Genomic DNA, 20,690 nt, shown 5'->3' with positions numbered 1-20,690 from the left:
ATAAGATACAATCAGATCTATTGAGATTTTTCAGCATTTTCTGTTTTTGTTTCAGATTCCAGCATCCACAGTAATTTGCTTTTATCTTAGTCAAAACATTATCCTGTTATAAAAGTTATACCAAATGAATATCTTTGATTATTCATTGTTTTCTGCACAGCGGAAATTGGTCAATGCTAATGAAAATCTTACTAATTCATGCAGGAACAGAGGTAAATCACTCAATTTGAATTGTAGATCAACAAAGAAAGGATTCAGAACTTAAAATCATGTTCACCTATTCTAGAAGTGTACATAAGATTTAACAATCAGTGAAAAGACTAAAAAACTGCAAACATATAATTCAGGTTACAATAGAACAATGATTATCTATGTCACATTACACACAATCAGGATATTTAAAGTAACTGGCAAGTTGGTCATTGATTTTTAGTCTGCATCATAGTCATAATAATCTTCATTATCAGTTGGACCATTAACATTTGAGCGATCATCCCCCTGTGCTATCTTTGCAGCAATTTCAAGAAATGCTTTTCCTTTTACACCATGCATTGTGTTATATCCACAACTGTTCAGAATCTTGGTGGAAGATAGCCAGGTCTCACCTTGATAATAGGCTGGAGTTGCACAGTAGCCACTTTTGATCTCCAGCTGTCTTGTAGTCAATAAGACTCTGATTTTCATGAGGTCACATGTACAGTTCCAGGGGTTACCATCCAGATAGAGCCACCTGAGACGAGGAAAATATCCAAATACATCAGGGTTAAGCGATGATAACCTGTTGTTACGTAGATTCAGAACTCGCAGCCGCTTCAAATTTTCCACTGGTTCTTTACAAATGTCTGTAATATTATTTCCTTTCAGATCTAGCCTTAAAAGAGCATCAGGAAGCCTGAGGAAAGGACAAAAGGTAAGAATTATTGCCATCTTGTTTCAGAATGAGATAGAAGTATGTAATTAATGGTGAATACACAATTCTACAACACCAGCATTAGTCACTATAGCGCAACATATTTACATAGACAGTATCCATTTTAAGTACAGATGCCAAAAATGTTTGCTACTACCAATGAATTATGGGGAAAGGGAGGACTCACAAAAAGCCAAAGTTGGAGGACAATAGGTCTCAGAATGAGACATAAGTTGCACCATATCATAGCGGCAGTTGAGGGATTTGTAAATGAGGAAAGGATTTTGAAATGAATGTGCAGTTATAGGGAGCACATGGGTCATTTGGCAATATTTGGAATGATGTGCGGGGTATTAGTGTGGGACAGGATATGGGCAGCAGAATCTTTTAAAACTGTAGGATGGTGATTAGAAGACTTGGGAGAAGGGAATTTCAGAAATCCAGCCTGGAAATGATAAAGTATTGATATAGCAACAGATTTACACAATCACTCAAAATATTAATGTGGGAATTTCTTCAGAGATAATCCTGATGATCAACTTTTTGTTGAAACTCTGTTTATGCAGGATATCCCAGGGTTTCTGCAGATTTTCTCATGAAGAACCTTGAGAAAATTCTCTTTATACACCTCCTACAACTATTCTTAAAAGACAGGTTGAGGGAGAACCACAATTTACAACATTTTTCAAAAACAGTTCCCTGGAACATTGAAAATGCATTTCATCTACATTATCATCTCTGAAAAGTAATTTTAATCATTTTAAAAGCTGAATTTGGAGAATTTGTTTTAATCATAGCAATTACAACCTTCATACATTGAAAAATCTTGGATGTTCTTAAATTAAGAGCAGAAATGCTATTGCAGTCCTCAAAGTATTCAATTGGGTACATACAGGTTTTCCAGGTAAGCTGAAGCAGTATGTGTTATCTTCTTCTCAAGTGAATTATGCAAACGTTCATGGACATCTGCCAGAGTTTGTCACACTTCTTAGTTGAGCAGTCACTAGGTATAGTTGAATGACTGTGGTAAAACCTCTGACATCTCTCCATCTCCTCAGATAGCAAGTTCATCTCTTGAGACATGTTTGAATATGAATGACAGTTGTGGCTTGAATTTGAACTCCGTCACCCAACTGCGATTTGGGATATCTTAAAATTTAAAATAATATTTCTGACAGTAACAATCTAAGCTAATGCTGAGAAAATAGTGTACCATTTTAAACCTAAAAATGCATGAATCTACCTAACTTTTAAAAATTGTCTTTGCCAATATTTCTTCCTTTCCAACTGCTCCTGATGGTTTTTTTGCTGGCACATTTTTGTACAGTATTTCACCCAATCATGTGTCAACCTTGACAATAATTGTCAAAAAGCATTTTAGCAATCTTAATTATGTCCTCATTCGACAGCTACACTTTCTCCTTCCAAGAGAGGTCACTGTTCAGGATCCTGAGATCTGACTGAGTGTGGGATTTTTTGCTCTCATCCACCACTAGGATCGACCGGTCCCACCGAAAGCCAATGGACTGCCGCATCTCCCGCGATGGGTCCCAAAAGATCCTGGTTGGAGTTTCCACCCTCTAAACCATGGACTTAAAGACAACTGCAGGAATCCTATTCTCACCTTAGCTGGGATCAATTAACTTCCTTTCTAACCGCATTGCAGGTGTACCTGCACCAGAAGGACTGCAGCAATTCAAGAAGGCAGCTCACCACCACCTTCTCAAGGGCAATTAGGGTTTCCAGCAACTCTCACATCCCAGGAAAGAATAAAAACAATCATACAAACTGTAGATTGCACGAAGCTACTTATTGGATAAGCTTGCTGAGTGATCAGGCAAAGGGAAGAAACACATCAGCAAGTTTATACTCACCATTGTCAGAATGTTAGGTAATCCAGTCAAGTATCAGTTGAAACTATTCACATTTTTGACATCGACAACTGAATTATTTCACATAAAGAAATTTGTGTAACTTGTAATAAAGTGCAAAAAAAAATAATGATATTAAATAGGCTTTGCTTTTCATAAAATGATTCTTTTCACTGTTAGATGTACAAAGAACAAAAACATTCCAAGGAAGTTGATCAAGCTTATCTACAACATTCTGCCACTGGAAGCCATGACTACATCATCAAATTATAAAATTGATGTACATTTGTTAATATTCCATTTGGGTTGTGTCTGTAGGTGGTGCTGTGATGCCATGTTATGTGACTAGTTCACTCTCGCAGAAGGAACTTCTCATAGCTGCCCATCAAATCAGGTTTAACTAAAGTTTGGAAATACATGGCAGTTCCTTCCTCTTATTACTAGATGCCTCTGCATCAATGTTAGTTCTGTTCAAAATATTCGAGCTACAGGAAAATTTGGATGTGGATTGAATAATGATGAGAAATTTGATGAGCAATTAATATTTTGGTGAATGAAACATCTAATTGTTTCCTGCTTTCTTTCTCTTTGCCTCACACTTAAGAGAATCACATTGTACTCATCCACTGGTGAAGTACTGTAGATTTTCATTCTTAGGCACTTCCCCCATTATTGGCCCAACCCTTTCCTCATCACCTTATTGTTTAGTTTCGTCAAATCCACCAGGTCAGCCTCCCCACCCCTGCCCAAAATGAAATTTTTTGAATCACCTCTCATTGAATGCTTTCTCCAGCCCCTAAATTATCCATGCTGTGAGAATTTTCCATTCCTCCTGACAATGCAATCCATTGTGATGTATTTTGAGAAGTGCCCCTTCATCACTGCTATGATTTTCCAACAGAATGCCCTTTGTGAAATGATTAACCTCCAGTAGCTTCTCGATACTGTGATGAATTTCTGATAATACATTTGTCTTCATAACCTGTGAAATAACAATAATGACTTCTGAATCTCTGCCTCCTCCCTGCACTGCTCCCCCACCATTCCACATCCCAAAATTGGCACTTGAACTGAATATTGTGCTGAGTCTTGATTTGTCTTCTGATGAAAGCCTGTTTCTTTATGGTCCATTTTGGGTGCGATGCATTAGCTAAGCTAAGAGGAACTATCTCTCCTCCTGAGTGCTGCTTTGTCAGTCTCCTGCATTATGTGAATGAAGCTGGATTGAAAAACAACAGTTCACTTATATTGTTGTTTCTTTTTCATTTTTCTCCATGCACCAGTATTCTACCCAATCAACCCCACTTCCTTAGTTTTTATTACATTAGTACTGTGTTGTAAATAGTACCTAAGTAAATGTTTAAAAGGAATGAAAACAAGTTGCAACTATTGAAAATCTGAAGCTAAAAGGCTTGAATCACAAAGCATTTATCTCTTCAACTGAACAGAAAAAAATACAAGCTAATGGGATGGAGTCTCTTTGTCAGAACTTCAGAGGACGTCTCACGTGGGATGTGATATGTGGAGCGAGGGCCATATGGATGGCATCAATGATATGATATTTTGAAAAGACATCTTGATATTTTCCGTTGATACTTTTGTTAACTAAGGCATACTGCATGTAAATGAAGGTTGCTGGAAAGAAGTTCTTAAGTTATTGGATCTCCTTAATAATTGATCTCATTTAAGTTTTTAGTTCACTGGTAGAGTTTGGACTTAATAGTGATCAGCCTAAGGGCAGGTCCTCTGCTCATTTCTCCACGCCTTGTGAACTTGAACTTTCCTCTTCAGTCGTTTGTAAGATTTTCCCATTTTCAATTTTAATGAGCAATATGACCAGGGAATAGAGAGCATGACGTGGTTTCACATCCTCATGTGTGCCTAAAGTTCTTTCCCTAAAGGTCCCTCCACTTATGCAGCTTTTGTTCATTGATGGTTTTTCCACCACTGAAAATTCACTGGGCCATACCATGAAACGTCTTCCCATACCTGGCATAATTTGTAAAAGGGTAGGGATGACCATTCCCTGAGATTGCACATGACCTTGCTACCCTGTTTGCTGCAATTGTTATTATGAGTGGTATTAAAACAGAGAGAAACCCTTAATTCCAAAGCTATTATTTTCTGCTTGACTGTTAATTAGGAACAAAAATACTTGATACTTGGAAAACAATGCCACCTCTAGAACTTTAGTTTTGTACTTCTCCCATCCCAATAATACAAACATACCCTTTTGGGAAGGATGACAATTGGTTTCGCTCCAACGCTAGGTCTGAAAGTTGCAAACAGTGCTGCAGTGCATCTACATCAATAACTGTAATGTTGTTGTATTCCAGAAACAAATGTTTCAGCTCACACAATCCAGCAAATTCCTGCAGCGTAACTTCTTGTATGAAGTTGTGACTGCAATCCAACATTTGTAATTGTGCTGGCAGTCGAGTAGGAACTGCTTTGAGTTGATTTTTAGACAGGTCCACTACGGATAAGTTTGTCAAAGCCAGTGCATCATTTGCTGTAGAAAGTTGATTTTCAGAAAGGGAGAGCTCAAAGAGGTGATTAAGATAGTTTAAGTCTTGAATCTGCAATTCACTGATCAGATTTTTGTCCATCTTTAAAGACCACAATAAAGGTGGCATATTTTTTGGAATCTTGCAAAATGTATTCCCTGATAAACTGAGAAAGCGCAGTGATGGTAAGAAACTAAAGAAATTTGATGGTAGAGAAGACAGCCTGTTATTTTGCATGCTTAAACGTTTCAGATAAGGAAGTTTTAATGGTCCTGATAACAACTCAAGGCTATTACTATCCAAAACAAGACTTTCTAGTCTAAGAGCAGATGACAAAACACTAGAACGAATTGTGGAGATCTTATTGTTTTGAAGATCAAGGATTTTCAGTTTTGCCAAGCCTTCAAAGTCAGTTTCGCACAAGGCCTGAATCCGATTGTTACCCAGTTTCAGCACCTCCACATTGGAGGGAAGCTTACTGGGAACATTCCTCAACTTGTTCTTCCATAACTCTAAGGTTCTCAGATTAGTCAGTGTTGAAAATGTGTGAGCTTCTGTTGCTTCCATTCCACATGAAGATAATGCAAGTTCTTCAATGCCATAAAGTCCGCCAAAATCTGATGCCTGCAAAACATCAATACAAGATAGATGCTAAAGTGTGATTTCAGTTTGCAATAATTACCTCATACCAGGATTAAATCTTGTTTTTCTAATCCCATGAATACAACATTGGGGTGTGTTTGGGGGTGGGGGGGGGGGGGGGGGTGGGGGCAGGGGGGGTAAATAAAATTACAAACAATGAAAATCTGACATAAACCAAACAAAGTCCCAGAAATTGCAGCAATTTAGTGGAAATAGGTCAAGTGAGCAGGAGGTAGGTCTCATGGACAAAATGACTCAAAGAGGGAGATGGGACTTAAACTAAAGAAAGAAAATGAAAAAAGAAATTGGAATAAGTCTACATGAACTTTCAACCTTATGCTGAGTTTTCTTGACCTTTATAATATCCACACAATGCATATTTTATTGTGTGAAGCTAGTTTTCTTCTGAATTAATTTTACTTTATAATCAAGGGACATATCCATTCTGCTGTTGTAACTAAGTACATTGATGAGAGGCAAATGCCAAAGGGTTTATCAAGTGCTAATGGGTCAAAATTCTAAGTCCCATATATTAAAAAATGCTGGATAAACTCAGCTGGTCTGGCAGCATCTATTCTATACATTTCTACTTTTCTTCAGTTCTGTAGAAGGATCATTTAGATCTGAAACATTGGGCATGATCTTACCTGCTGTTCCCACCACACTCTCTCTGCAGCGAATCAGGAGAAATCTCCATTCATTGCAGCAAGATGGGAAAATCCCGCCGGCGTGAATGGTGATAACATTCCGACCATTATCTCTGTTTCTCTCCACTGATGCTGCCAGACCTGCTGAGTTCATCCAGCATTTTCTGTTTTTATTTCAAGTTTTCAACATCTACAGTAGTTTGCTTTTATCCCATTTATTAGGTCTTGGTATTATTTGAAATTTGAGCAGATCTATTACCTCATTAACTTAAAAGTTACTGACTTTGGGAGTGCCTGGCAAAGGACAGACATGCATCATTTGAGTATACAATTCTTGGGGAGGGGAAATTTCTGTCTATTAACTAGAAAATAATGTAAAACAGAATGAAGGTGATGATAGAGACTACACATAATTTAAACTGTATTCACTAAACATAACCTTGTACCCAAGGTTACTGCAGATTATACAAACTGTTCTTCTGGCACACTGTTGATCTCATAGGTGACTGATTTGCTTGATGTTGGATGTTTCTTCGTGTAGTCAAAACATTACTGGCCATTTCGCCATCAACCCTATTCTGATTGACTGCCATTGACCAAACTCCACACCCCCAGTCACTCAGTGTATTGAATCCACAGCTTTGTTTACAAATCTAGATACATCCTACTCCCACTTTATTTCTGGTCCTCTGATTCCACCTTCCTGTGCAACCAACACTCCATTTGCATTCACCCTCAACATCAATGTGGATTGTAATTATGCCTCTAACATGAAAAAAGTACAGAATAAATAGTGGGGGAGACTAAGGGAGTGAGACTAATTTGATAATTTTTTTAGTGGCTAGCCCAGGAATGATGGGCTGAATGGTCTCTTTCTATGCTGAGAAATTCCATGATTCTAAGTGACTGTATAAGCGAAGGAAAGGCAATAGATGCAGAGTTTAGCCAAGTGTTTGTTGTTGCAGCAATTCAAGTAATGTAACAACATGAATAGAAAGTCAGTGGACAGACAGACAGTATGAGGCCAATTTTCTTTTCTGTGTGAGTGCATATGCATCAAAGCTCTAAAGGATTGGATTTATTTTGGTAGAATTTTGGTTTCCTGTATTTAATAATCTTCAAAACACGCACTATGATATAATAAGAGCATTGGGATTCGGATAACACTTCCATCTCTCATTGATCCAGTCCCAACACCTGAACATGAAGAAGCGCTTTTGTACGGTACAGTTCAAGAAACTACCGATCCATCTACTCCAAAGGGAATTGTATTATGTTTTGCAAAGAGGAGAATGCAATACTGATTCCAAAAAAAATTAGTTTATGTTTGCTTCCGGCATATAAACCGGAAAATCTACGAGCAGTGTAACTCTAAACTCCGCGCTCTGCAATTACAGGGCAGACTGTACTTGTCCAAGGCGATTTCAGGAGCAGCATCTTTTGTAATTTTATTATTTTACGGGAAATCGCATTATAAAGTATTTACATCTTGCACACATTTTAAGTGCCTCACCTCTTGCTGACGCGCTCAGACTTCTCACTGTATTCACAAAATCATCACTGGGTTATAATTCATCCGCAGATTAAATTTAGTAATTGCTCAGTAATAGAGACAAACGATCGTAGAAATGAAAATAACTATTGCATTGCAACCCAACACACCTAAGCACAAAACAATAAATAATTTAAAGTTAAACAATACAAAATAAAGCAACGTAAATACATGACATTGAACGCAAATCAATAACGCGATTATTAACAAAAACTAAGGTAAAATGATGCTGACAAACTCATTATGCTTCTTTCTCTCACCCGCAGCTGTTTGATGTTGTTGTGTCCGAGGTATAACTTTCTAGTATCGGTTGGAATAGCTTTGGGCACGGTCGTAACTCTGTAGCATTGCACCGATTTAGAAGAGTCACAAACACATCTCTTGGGGCAATCGCCTTGGCATAACATCAGAAAAGCCAAAATGGAGAGAAAATAAATTAATACCATTTTGTTTCTCTTCAAGAACTAAGTATGAACCAGTGTACAATCATAGAAACCGGTATAAATGCGGCAGGTAGCCTGCTTTCGCTGGAAAGAATCTCACTCTGTAAAGAAGCGTCTTTGTATCTTTTTTAAACATCAGAATCTCGTACAACGAGCATGTTCCTCTGCTGGAAAACATTGATCAAAAGAATACCAGAAAACTATGTTATCGGGTTTAAAAAGTAAGTAAACGTTTTGTTACAAACGGAAAAGCCAATACCAGACAATAGTATATTGTTCTGATATTTGCAAAGAAGCACAGTGCTAATAGGAACGTTGTCGCAATATTACTCAATTGTCTATTGTGTAGGGTGTCCATCAGCAAACAGGAGCATTCAATTTGGTTTTCTTTTTCGTCTCCGGCCTGTTTTTGCTGTAAAGTTGAGATAACATCACTTTGTAAAGTTGCAATCATATTACATTCCAGTCCCTCTCTGTCCTTTCGAACCTGCTGATGTAAACAAAAGCCCAATAACATTTGTTGCCACAGGTGGCCCGGCGTCTCCAGGTGAGTTCTCGAAACTTTAAGATCAGAGAGAATTAATGTGCCCCTTACATTTTAAAGGGAAAAGTACCCATCTTATTTCTAACCCTAGCTGGATTTAAAACTGTCAAAGAAAAATCCCAAAATACCACCATATAACTACAAGGGGTAGTTTGGAATCTGCTTAATACTAGGAATTAGGGAAAAAGGGATACTGAATGCTGATGATCATTACACTTCCATAAATCCATATACTTGACTATCATGGTCAGTTACTGACTCACAAGTCCTCTTCTTGTGCATTATACTATAATCATAACTGAAAATCAAACAAATAAATCAGGCGGAATCTACATCACTAAATTTGTATAATAGAAATCAAATGTAATCTGAATGAAACCAAACTAAATGAGAGGGAGGATCATGCTTCCCTATAGTATCAGGCATTGTGCTGACTCCAAATTCGGACTCCATTTATGTAGAATTGTAGCATGGAACAATAATGAAACTACTTTGCTATAGTTATAATGTATAAGCTCCTCCATTAGCAGTCTGCCCTAAGAAAGGTATCTAGCAATGAAAGCATGCTGATCTTCATTTTGGTGGCCAGCAATTAGCCGCAGGGCATATACTTTAGCCAAGTCAGTATTTTCAAAGGATTATGTATTGTAATATTTTGACTACATTGTTTCTTCAGAATTTATTGTTAATAACTACTTCATTAACTTTTAGTGACTCAAAATATCGAATCGTTCATTATGAGAATGATGAATATTACATTAATTTAATGGAATTTTGCAGTAAAAGAAAATCAGATGAATTTCACCATACACATTAAAGCACTTCCTGTATTCAAATTCTGTTAAATATATTAATGGACACCTCTCCCATATAGCCTCTTGCTCCCAATGTCCCCCAGGTCCAGCTTGATTCCCTCACCATCCACATTTCCCTACTCCTCCAAACACCGCTTCTTTCAGTGGAAAAAGTCTCCTTCAAGTCACTTACAATTAATTGCTCTTTTAAACTCCACACTTTCTAGATTTTCAATTTTCAATCAGTACATTTTTGGCCCAGAGTTTGCTGTCAGTAGCAAAGTGACTGCATTCACTGCTAACCTCAAAGAAAACCTCCCACAGAGATCTAGCATTCTGTGGCATGGATTTCCCCTTTCCCCAAGTTAGTTTGAATCTGGCATCAAGTCAAGGGGATCTTGAGGTGTCCAACAACATAGGGATGGCATCAAACAGGGTAAGCAGAAAATCATTCTAAAAAATCAATAATGGGATGTGGGTGTCACTGGCCAACATATATTGCCCATTTCTAATTGCCAATGAGAAGATGGTGGTGAGGCCTTCTTGAACCGCTGCAGTCCATTTGGTATAGGTACATCCATAGTGCTGTTAGGGAGTTCCAAGATTTTGACCCAGTGAAGAAACGGCGATACATTTCCAAATCAGAATGATGATTGGCTTGGAGGGAAACTCGCATATGGTGGTGTTTCCTCGTGGCTGCTGCCCTTGTCCTCCTGTTTAGATGGTAATGGTCGTGGGTTTCGAAGGTGTGGTCTAAGGAGCATTGATGACTTCCTGCAGTGCATCTTATAGCTCCTGCAGTGCAGCTTGTAGTTCCTGAATCTTGTATCTGGTCGTATCCTTACAGACAGCGAATGCATTGATTTTCTTCAGTTTTTAATATCACTTTAAACAGAGCAAAATAACATTGTGAAATATACATGGGTTTAGGTTGAAGCTGAAATATAAATAAAACTCAAAAAAAGTTTTGATTTTTTTTAAAATGTGGATTTTTTATCATGAAAAGTTTGATCTTCCACAAATATAAAATTAGTTTTTCAGGACTGGAGAAGCTTTTACTTAAGCTGTAATTATGAACATAATACAATGTTAAAAACTGAGTTACACCTCATTCAACAAGGTGCAGCTTTATCAAAGATTTTTATAGTGAGACAAATAGCGTAAAAGAGCAAGTTTTATTAGTTCCATGCTTTTGATTTGATTGTAGTCTGTGAGGACTTCAACTGTGCACCCTATGAAGAAGTGTAGAATCACATTCAGCAACTTCTTGATTTCCGTGTTAACTAATATGTGTGGACTTCAGAAGTTCCTATCAGTTTCAGAGATGTAATGACGGTAAACTCTGACAATTTCATCGTTATTCCCACTGTAAGATCTGCATAATTGCTTTTGCAATGGTTGATCTACTCCCTTTCCCATAGAAGTTCTTACCCCAGTAAAACCTTTACTCTCTCTAATCCCGATCACTCACTTTAGCATGGATCCCATCTTCAACAACATTGACGCCAGCATTTATAAAGTGCCTTTAAAATAGTAAAACATCCCAAGGCACTTCCTAGGTGCATTATCAGACAAAACCTGACACTGACCCATGTAAGCAACTATTAGGATAAATAACCAAAAGCTAGGTCAAAGAGAAAGGTATCACAGCACATTTCAGAGGAGGGAAAAGAAAGGTAGAAAAGCAGAGAGGGGAGAAAATTCCAGGGCAGAGGATCTCGACAGCTGAAGGCATGACAGCCAGGGAAATCAGGGATACACAAGAGACCAGAACTGAGGGGATTGGAAGGTTTTTGGGAAGCTGTAGAGCTCGAGAAGGTGAAACAGATAAGGGGGAACAAGAACAAGGAGGGATTTGGCTGCATGGTTCAGAATTTTAAATGTGAGACGTTGTTGAACAAGGAGCCAGTGTAGGTAAGTGAACACAAGGTTGGGTGAATGAGACTTGATCCAAGTAAGGATACAAACAGCTGAGAATTGGATCAACTTAAGTTTATGGAGGGTGGGAGATGGAAAACTGGCCAGGAATATGTTGGAATAATCAAGTCTGGAGGAAACAAAGGTGTGGATGAGAGCTTCAGCAGATATGCAGGGAAAACTGTATATATTATACTGAAACCCTGCTGTAGCCAGAAAACAGACACTTTACTGATGTGAGCTCAATGGGAGTGCAAAAACACTTCCTTCCTGGTGACTGGAACAGCGCTTGAACAATTCACAAATTCAGCTCCTGTTGGTACTGAAAGGTCAGAGGGACATGGTGGTTAAATAGATCGATAAGAATGGATCAATTGTTGTCAATGCAAAAATGTTTAGGCTTCATACACTATGAGAGATTTAAGACATTGAGACTATTTCCATTGAAAGCAAAAAAATACAAGGAAGATTTTTAATTGAAGCCTTTAAATTATTAAGTGTTGGAATAGGATAATTTGCAGTTCTGAGATAACATGATGCTGGCAAAGGCGATTCAATTAATTAAGCAAGTTGAGAATATGAGGCAAAACCAATCCGTATTCGGAGTAGAGAGAGGCAGCCTGAATCCCAAAGTTACAGATACAGTTGAATTTGTCAGATATAAAAGAGGGAAAATAGGGAGAAGGAGAGACATACAGCACAAAAAGCAATTAATGGCGGCAGCCCTGCCTAGCTGTTGCAGGTGTGGAAGAAAATGGCATGGACATGGGAATTGTCCTGCCAAAGACATACAATGCCATTGGTGCAAAAGATTGGGACATTTTCAGGCAGAATGTCACACAGAAAAAAAACGGGCAGAACACTCAAAAAGAAAAAGGTTTAAAAGGAACCAGAGTCCATGAAGTTGAAGATTCACAAGACATTGAGGTAACATCCTTAGGAAAAATTAAAGAATTAAGTGAAGCTAGTGGAAGGCAGAGATCTTGGTAGAAGGTCACAGGACACACTTTAAAGTATATACAGGAGCAGCAGTTTCAGTTTGTTCAGATGCTGAACAATGGTTAAACAAGAGAGTTCTAAACCATCCTCAAAAATGCTACACAGACCAGGAGGAACAGGACAAAACCTCTTTCAGACTAGAGGCGTTGGTGAGCTTTCTTAATTATAGTGTCGGCATGGAAGGGACCAGGACAGGTTGTTGGTGATCTGGACACCTATAAACATGAAGCTTTCGACCATTTCTACTTTGTTCCCGTTGATGTAGACATGGGGCATGTTCTCCACTACGCTTCCTGAAGTTGACGACAATCTCCTTCATTTTGTTGACATTGAGGGAGAGATTATTGTTGCTGCACCAGTTCACCAGATTCTCTATCTCATTCCTATACTCTGTCTCATCATTGTTTGAGATCCGACCCACTACAGTGGTATCAGCAAACTTGAAAATCGAATTGGAGGGGAATTTGGCCACACAGTCATAAGTCACAGTCATAAGGAGTATAGTAGGGGGCTGAGAACACAGCCTTGTGGTGCACCGGTGTTGAAGATGATCATGGAGGAGGTGTTGTTGCCTATCCTTACTGATTGTGGTCTGTGGGTTAGGAAGTTCAGGATCCAGACGCAGAGGGAGGAGCTGAGGCCCAGGCCACGGAGCTTGGAGATGAGTTTCATCACAATAATGGTTTTGAAGGCTGAGCTGTAAAAGTCAGTGAGTTTAAAAGGAACCAGAGTCCATGAAGTTGAAGATTCACAAGACATTGAGGTAACATCCTTAGGAGAGATTAAAGAATTAAGTGAAGCTAGCGGAAGGCAGAGATCCACCAACGCCTCTAGTTTGAAAGACTTGCTGGTTAGGTGTATTGACCTGAACAGGCGCCAAAGTGTGGTGACTAGGGGAATTTCACAGTAACTTCATTGCAGTGTTAATGGAAGCCTTACTTGTGACTAATAAATAAACTTTACTTTCTCATAAGACTAAGGAAATTTGGCATGTCAGCTACAACTCTCAGCAACTTTTACAGATGCACCTTAGAAAGCATTCTTTCTGGTTGTGTCACAGTGAGTTGGTGCTCAGGGATGATACCGGTTCCAAAGCAAATGATTTCATAAGAATATGTGTTGATCTCACACAACTCAGTAAAACTGTGAAAAGAGGAGTCCATCCAATGGTATCAGTAGATGAGAGCTTATCTAATTTAGGGAGATAACAGTATTCTCTCAATTCGAACTGAACAGCGGATTCTGGCAAATACCACTAGAAGAGAAGTTCAAGATTCTCACAATTCTCAGAACAGCAATTGGAAAATTCTGTTTTAACACCTTACCGATTGGAATAACATCGGCAGCAGAGATATTTCAAAGAAAAGTGTCAAATCTTTTACGGGCTTGCATGAATTCTGGGTCACATGGATGACGTATTGATACATGGGTCCCTCTAACTATGGAATCTCCTTTAACAACTCATTTTTTACAATTTACTGTTCCCCACTGTACAGTCCCTTGCCCTTGGTGCCATAGTCTGGACCACACTCCAACAGGGCATTGCCACTCCCAGCAGTCTGCAATGCTGAGTGACTGTTTGAACATGATACATCCCCTGAACATGCCTGGAATTGTGGTACGAAGCAATCATGCTCATTGAATGGCATATCAGACTCAAAGGTCTGAATGGCCTTCTCCTGTTCCTGTTTATTTTATGTGGAGATGCCGGCGTTGGACTGGGGTAAGCACAGTAAGAAGTCTCACAACACCAGGTTAAAGTCCAACAGGTTTATTTGGTAGCAAATACCATAAGCTTTCGGAGCGCTGCCCCTTCGTCAGATGGAGTGGATATCTGTTATCCAACAGTGCACAGACACAGAAATCAAGTTACAGAATACTAATTAGAATGCAAATCTCTACAGCCAGCCAGGTCTTAAAGGTACAGATAATGTGGGTGGAGGGAGCATTCAACACAGGTTAAAGAGATGTGTATTGTCTCCAGACAGAACAGCTAGTGAGATTCTGCAAGATCAGGGGGAAAGCTGTGGGGGTTACTGATAATGTGACATAAATCCAACATCCCGGTTTAGGCCGTCCTCATGTGTGCGGAACTTGGCTATCAGTTTCTGCTCAGCGACTCTGCGCTGTCGTGTGTCGTGAAGGCCGCCTTGGAGAACGCTTACCTGAAGATCCAAGGCTGAATGCCCGTATTGATACATGATACAATTCTCCAAGGCGGCCTTCACGACACACGACAGCGCAGAGTCGCTGAGCAGAAACTGATAGCCAAGTTCCACACACATGAGGACGGCCTTAACCGGGATGTTGGATTTATGTCACATTATCAGTAACCCCCACAGCTTTCCCCCTGATCTTGCAGAATCTCACTCGCTGTTCTGTCTGGAGACAATACACATCTCTTTAACCTGTGTTGAATGCTCCCTCAACCCACATTATCTGTACCTTTAAGACCTGGCTGGCTGTAGAGATTTGCATTCTAATTAGTATTCTGTAACTTGATTTCTGTGTCTGTGCACTGTTGGATAACAGATATCCACTCCATCTGACGAAGGGGCAGCGCTCCGAAAGCTTATGGTATTTGCTACCAAATAAACCTGTTGGACTTTAACCTGGTGTTGTGAGACTTCTTACCCTGTTTATTTTAAGCAAAGCAGACTGGGAGTTTTTTCCATTCACTCTGATGTATGGTTGGTCCTTAACTCTGGATGCAGGGCGCACTGTACATTATAATTACAGTGCCAATGGAAGCAAAATGCTTTGCATCAACACTGCAGTTTTTCGTCTTCACATCAAGCGGGCTCCCCCAGCGGAGGGCTCTCTACATGGAGCCCTCCATTGTTCCTCCATTTGGAGATCTGGGGTTGCAAGTATTATATGGAACAGTTCCATCAAATAGATTTTTAAGTTGATCCATGGACTCCCAGTCTATCTCTAACTTTTGTGATCTGGATGAGTTTAACAGTCATAGAGTCATAAGGTGGGATTTTCCGGCCTCACTCGCTCCAAAGCTGGAAAATCCTGCCCAAGTTCAACTGACCTTTCCATGGTCCGCCCCGATTCCTGTGGTGGGAGGGACGGTAAAATTCCAGCCATAGAGTTTTACAGTACGGAAAGAGGCCCTTTGGCCCAGCATGTTCACGCCAGCCATCAAACACCTATCTATTTTAATTCTATTTTCCAGCATTTGGCCCAAAGCCTTGTATGCTATGACATTTCAAGTGCTCATCTAAATACTTCTTAAATGTGAGTGTTTCCGCCTCTACCATCTTTTCAGACAGTGAGTTCCTGATTCCCACCACCCTCTGGGCAAAAAGGTTTTTCCTCACATCTGCTATAAATTGCTTGCCCCTTCACTTCAATCTCTGCCCCCTGGTTAGTGATCCCTCTGCTAAGGGGAGAAGTCCCTTCCTATCCACCCTATCCATGCTCCTCATAATTTTATACACCTCAACCAGGTCTCCACTCAACCTTTTCTGTTCCAAGGAAAACAACCCCAGCTTATCCAGTTTCTTTTGATAGCTGAAATGCTCCAGCCCAGGCAACATCCTGGTGAATCTCCTCTGCATCTTTTCTAGTGCAATCACTTCCTATAGTGTGACAACCAAAACTTCCTGCTGCCTCGGCAAAGCAGCCAGCATAATTAGGGACTCCACACACCCCGGACATTCTCTCTTCCACCTTCTTCCATTGGGAAAAAGATACAAAAGTCTGAGGTCACGTACCAAATGACTCAAGAACAGCTTCTTCCGGGCTGCCATCAGACTTTTGAATGGACCTACGTTGCATTAAGTTGATCTTTCTCTACACCCTAGCTATGACTGTAACACTACATTCTGCACTCTCTCTTTTCCTTCTCTATGAATGGTATGCTTTGTCTGTTTCTTTTCATTGTATACTAATACATGTGACAATAATAAATCAAATCAAATCAAAATCAAATCAAATCACAGTACTCCAGCTGTGGCCTAACCAGTATTTTATACAGCTCTATCATAACTTCCCTGTGTTTTTATTCAACGCTTCGGTTAATAAAGACATGTATCACATGTGCCTTCTTAACGAACTTATCTACCTGTCCTGCTGTCTTCAGAGATCTATGAACATACACAGCAAGATCCCTCTCATCCTTTGTACTTCCTCGGGTCCAACCATTCATCGTATATTCTCTTGCCTTGTTAGTCCTCCTAAAATGCATTACTTTGTTAGTCTTGTAAGTGCAACCTGCACTTTAATCCCGTGCTTCTGTTCTTTGAATACCTGGCACTGGGCAGGGAGGGGAGTATCTTATTGTGGGTCTGCTCCTGCACCTGGCCAACATTGTCAGTAACAAGTCTGGAAAACATGCAGCCCATGAGGTTGCATACTCTGACTACCTGCTCCCTTTTTCCAGTTACTTTTGATAGAGAAAGGTGCAGACTGCCTGCTCGAGGCCTTTCTTAACTGCTTCAAACTGCTTCATTTTTTATGTAGTCGTAATTTTGGGGTGTATGGGATGTCAGGGAGGGGTAGTACTTCTGTTGGGGGAACATGTCGCGTCCTTTTTAGGGCTGTTTGTCCACCTTTGGTCCCCACCTGGCACTCAGCTCTCACCTCTGGCTCCCCGTAGCTGTTTGCATGCGACAGCGGCCACACCCCGGGCAATGGCTTCGACAAGCCGGCTAAACCAGGTGAGGGTAGCCCATGGGTCTCAACCCTCGGTGAGATTGGGAGATGTCTATCCCAGCATATGAAGACAGACTCCGGCGGAACGAGCGGACGAGACCAATGGAAGGTCCAACAGTCAAGAAGGCAGTCTCTGCAAGCGTCGTGGAACGCGAAGAGCAGGACAAGACACAGTAGACGTCCTGGTCACCCACTGCGCCTAGTCCCATCTCCAGCCGTCTCGACTTTTGTCTTGCCACTGGATCCAGATGGGAATTGGGAAGAGTGAGGCTGACGCTGAGCAACTCTCCCTCACTTTAATCCAAATCACGCGCTAGTCTCGACACCATCATCATCATTATCATCACCGACCTGTTCAACCTTTGAAGTCCTGTGGCGATGGGCGAGCGACGAAGCAGCAGGTGTGGATACACTGGGAGCTGTAGTCATGGACCTGCACACAGGCGGCTCAGGTCTAATGATTGTTTTCTGCTGACCGAAGCAGCAGTGAAACTCGGCGTCTACCTGGGCGAATGAGCAGCCCTCTTCAGGAACGCACTGCTCACCTCCGTAGAATGAGGAAGGGGCTAGAAAAGGTGCCCTAAACATTGCCTGCTTCACTACACCCTGGCCAGTTTACCGCGGCTGGCGGGGATCCCATCTTGCAGTCGAACAAACAAAATAAAATACAAGGTGAAACCGCTCACCATTGGCACTTGGAACATGCACACGCTTTTGGACAACCCTACAGCGGATAGCGCGAGCTGCGCAAGTCCAGAGCCACCAGCGCAACTACTACAGTGCCTACACAAGTTTGCCCAATATATGCCAGGACATTCCGTGCCCGAATTGGCCTGATCAGTCATCTTCAGACACACCGCATCCAGCCTCATAATGACTAATGGTGTTGAGGTCCTCATCGACGACGATGGACGAACAACAACAACAGTTGTAATTTAAATAACATTAAAAAGGTGGCACTTTGGCTAATTTGGTTTTGATTGATGAGTTAATTTAACAGGCAATCAAGAAGAGGCGACACACTAAGGTTGCCATGCTAATGCCTTTCTGTGCTAAAATCACCTGAACAGCAGCTAGATGAGAATTGTGATATCAACTCAGCTGCAGTCCCATAACTGCTACAGATTTGTTCCATCGGCATATTTAGATTCAATTTTAGGTTGAAGAGACTGCGTAAAATCAGAGGTTAATCGGTTTTCTTGGTTCTCTCCAGCAAGCTGGGCTCTGCAGTCAAGAATGAGTCATGCAACTGCAGACTGTACCGCCTGTGCTCCTCCCACTACAGTAGAAGTTCTGACAAAGGGTCATCCAGACTCCAAACGTTGGCTGTATTCTCTCTCCACAGATGCTGTCAGATCTGCTGAGATTTTCCAGCATTTTCTGTTTTTGTCTCATACTCCAGCATCCACAGTATTTTGCTTTTATCTTAGTATAAATCTCAACCTATTTCCAGTTCTCTTTAACTCTGAGGAAGTCATCCAGACTCAAAATGTTGGGTGGGATTTTCCAGCCGCGCTCGCCCCGAAACCGGAAAATCCCACCCGAGGTCAACTGATCTTTCCATGGTCCACTCCTCACCCACTCTGATTCCCGTGGTGGGCCGGGCGGTAAAATTCACCCTGTTGGCTCTGTTTTCTCTCCTTGGATACTGTCAGACCTGCTGAGATTTTCCAGCATTTTTTAGTTACAGTGCAGTCTTCCAGTGTGGGCAAATGAAAGTGCGATGCCAGCGCCAGTTGAGGGACTGCTTTAATTTTTAACAAAAGCCTGGGCACAAAAACGTTTTAAGTTGCACGTTGGCTTCTTCTGGGTGGGTGGTGGCAGGGAGAGGGATGAGTGGGGGGGGGGGGGGGAGCGGAGAGGCACAAGAACCTATTGCACTCAGTTGTGCAAGTGGGAGCAGCCCGCACATTGCAGGAGCTGCAGCAGCTCTCAGCACAGAGCCACTGCCCGCCTCTCGCTGGGGATGCGCCGGTGCCTCAGCCCCGCGAGTCTCTCCCGGAGAACAATGGCCCCGGGCCGCTCCGCGTACGGACTAGGGAGCCATTCGGAGCCGCTGCTTTCGGAAGGGGGTATAGCTCAGTGGCAGAGCATTTGACTGCAGATCAAGAGGTCCCCGGTTCAAATCCGGGTGCCCCCTTGGTAACCTTTTCTCAAGGCGCTAAATAAATATGGACAAGATTCAGCCCAGATAATTACCACCACCACCAACAAACGACCCATTACATTTTACACGCAGACCACGGTTAAATTACCTGCTCCCTCTCAACAAAAAATAAATGAGAATAAAATGCAACAAGCTCTCCTGATTGCTTCTCATGTTCTTTACTCATTAGACAGAGCGAGGTCCAGTTCCCACAATACAAACTAATGCTCGGGCAGTTGTCAAATCATCTTCATAACCGGATTAAATCGCTATTTTGTCCAAGATAATTTCCCACGAGCAGGGAGGAGGCGCTGTGATCAAATTCAGCTCCGAAAACCTTCCTGCTTTTCACTCCAGCCAGTTCCTCCTGTTTGTTTCACTTGGGTGTCAGTTTCTGGACACTTAGTTACTGAAGAGAACAGCATCGGAAAGGATGGGGAAGGGAGCTTAGTTGTTCTTTATTTCCCAGTGCTGCTTTAAAAAAAAAAATCTTTCCATGTTGCCGTGATTTAAAATAAAAATGTTGCTTGTGCAATTATCAATTTAATCAAATAAATAATATATACATTGAATTAATTCGCCGGAGGTTGCAGAAGATGGTTGCTCCGAGCTGGAATGGTGGAAGCACCACCATGCAGTGCTGTACTACCAGCAAGACCAAGCAAACTCAAATCAGTTCATTCAGCAAACTAATTATGATTGTGGGAGTAATAAGATGAATTCATTATTGCAAATGAAACAAGAAGGGTTTCTTGAACTGATTACCCGAACACTGAACAATAATAGCACTTAAATTTGTTTGTTTCAAACATATGGTATATCTTTTTCTTCACTCAGGGGGTGGTGAATCTTTGAGATTCTGTACCCCAGAGGGCTGTGGAGGTTCAATCGTTGAGTATATTCAAGAAAGGGTGGTGGTGTTGTGGATAGTGTAGAGGGATGTCAGCAGTTGCAACGAGACATAGATAAGATGCAAGACTGGGCGGAGAAGTGGCAGATGGACTTCAACCCAGATAAGTGTGTGGTGGTTCATTTTGGCAGGTCGAATAGGAT

The 20,690-nt window shown here is 41.1% G+C and overlaps 1 protein-coding gene and 1 non-coding gene across 2 annotated transcripts; one reads left to right on the top strand and one right to left on the bottom strand.

The window, feature by feature from the left end:
* Positions 1-300: 300 nt before the first annotated feature.
* LOC144493976 (nephrocan-like) lies at positions 301-8,536 on the bottom strand. Its single transcript, XM_078213551.1, has 3 exons — positions 8,390-8,536; positions 5,011-5,912; positions 301-892 (listed from the first exon to the last, which is right to left on the bottom strand). The coding sequence occupies exons 1-3, from the start codon at positions 8,534-8,536 to the stop codon at positions 430-432; spliced, it is 1,512 nt and encodes a 503-aa protein (XP_078069677.1). The 3' UTR covers positions 301-429.
* Positions 8,537-19,559: 11,023 nt separating this feature from the next.
* Positions 19,560-19,631, top strand: trnac-gca (transfer RNA cysteine (anticodon GCA)). The gene has a single exon. It is a non-coding gene; the product is annotated as a tRNA-Cys (tRNA).
* The last annotated feature ends 1,059 nt before the right edge of the window (positions 19,632-20,690 follow it).

This window comes from Mustelus asterias, chromosome 5 (genome assembly GCF_964213995.1).
Source record: "Mustelus asterias chromosome 5, sMusAst1.hap1.1, whole genome shotgun sequence".
In the NCBI taxonomy this organism is placed as follows: domain Eukaryota; kingdom Metazoa; phylum Chordata; class Chondrichthyes; order Carcharhiniformes; family Triakidae; genus Mustelus; species Mustelus asterias.
This window is presented reverse-complemented; position numbering and strand designations above follow the sequence as displayed.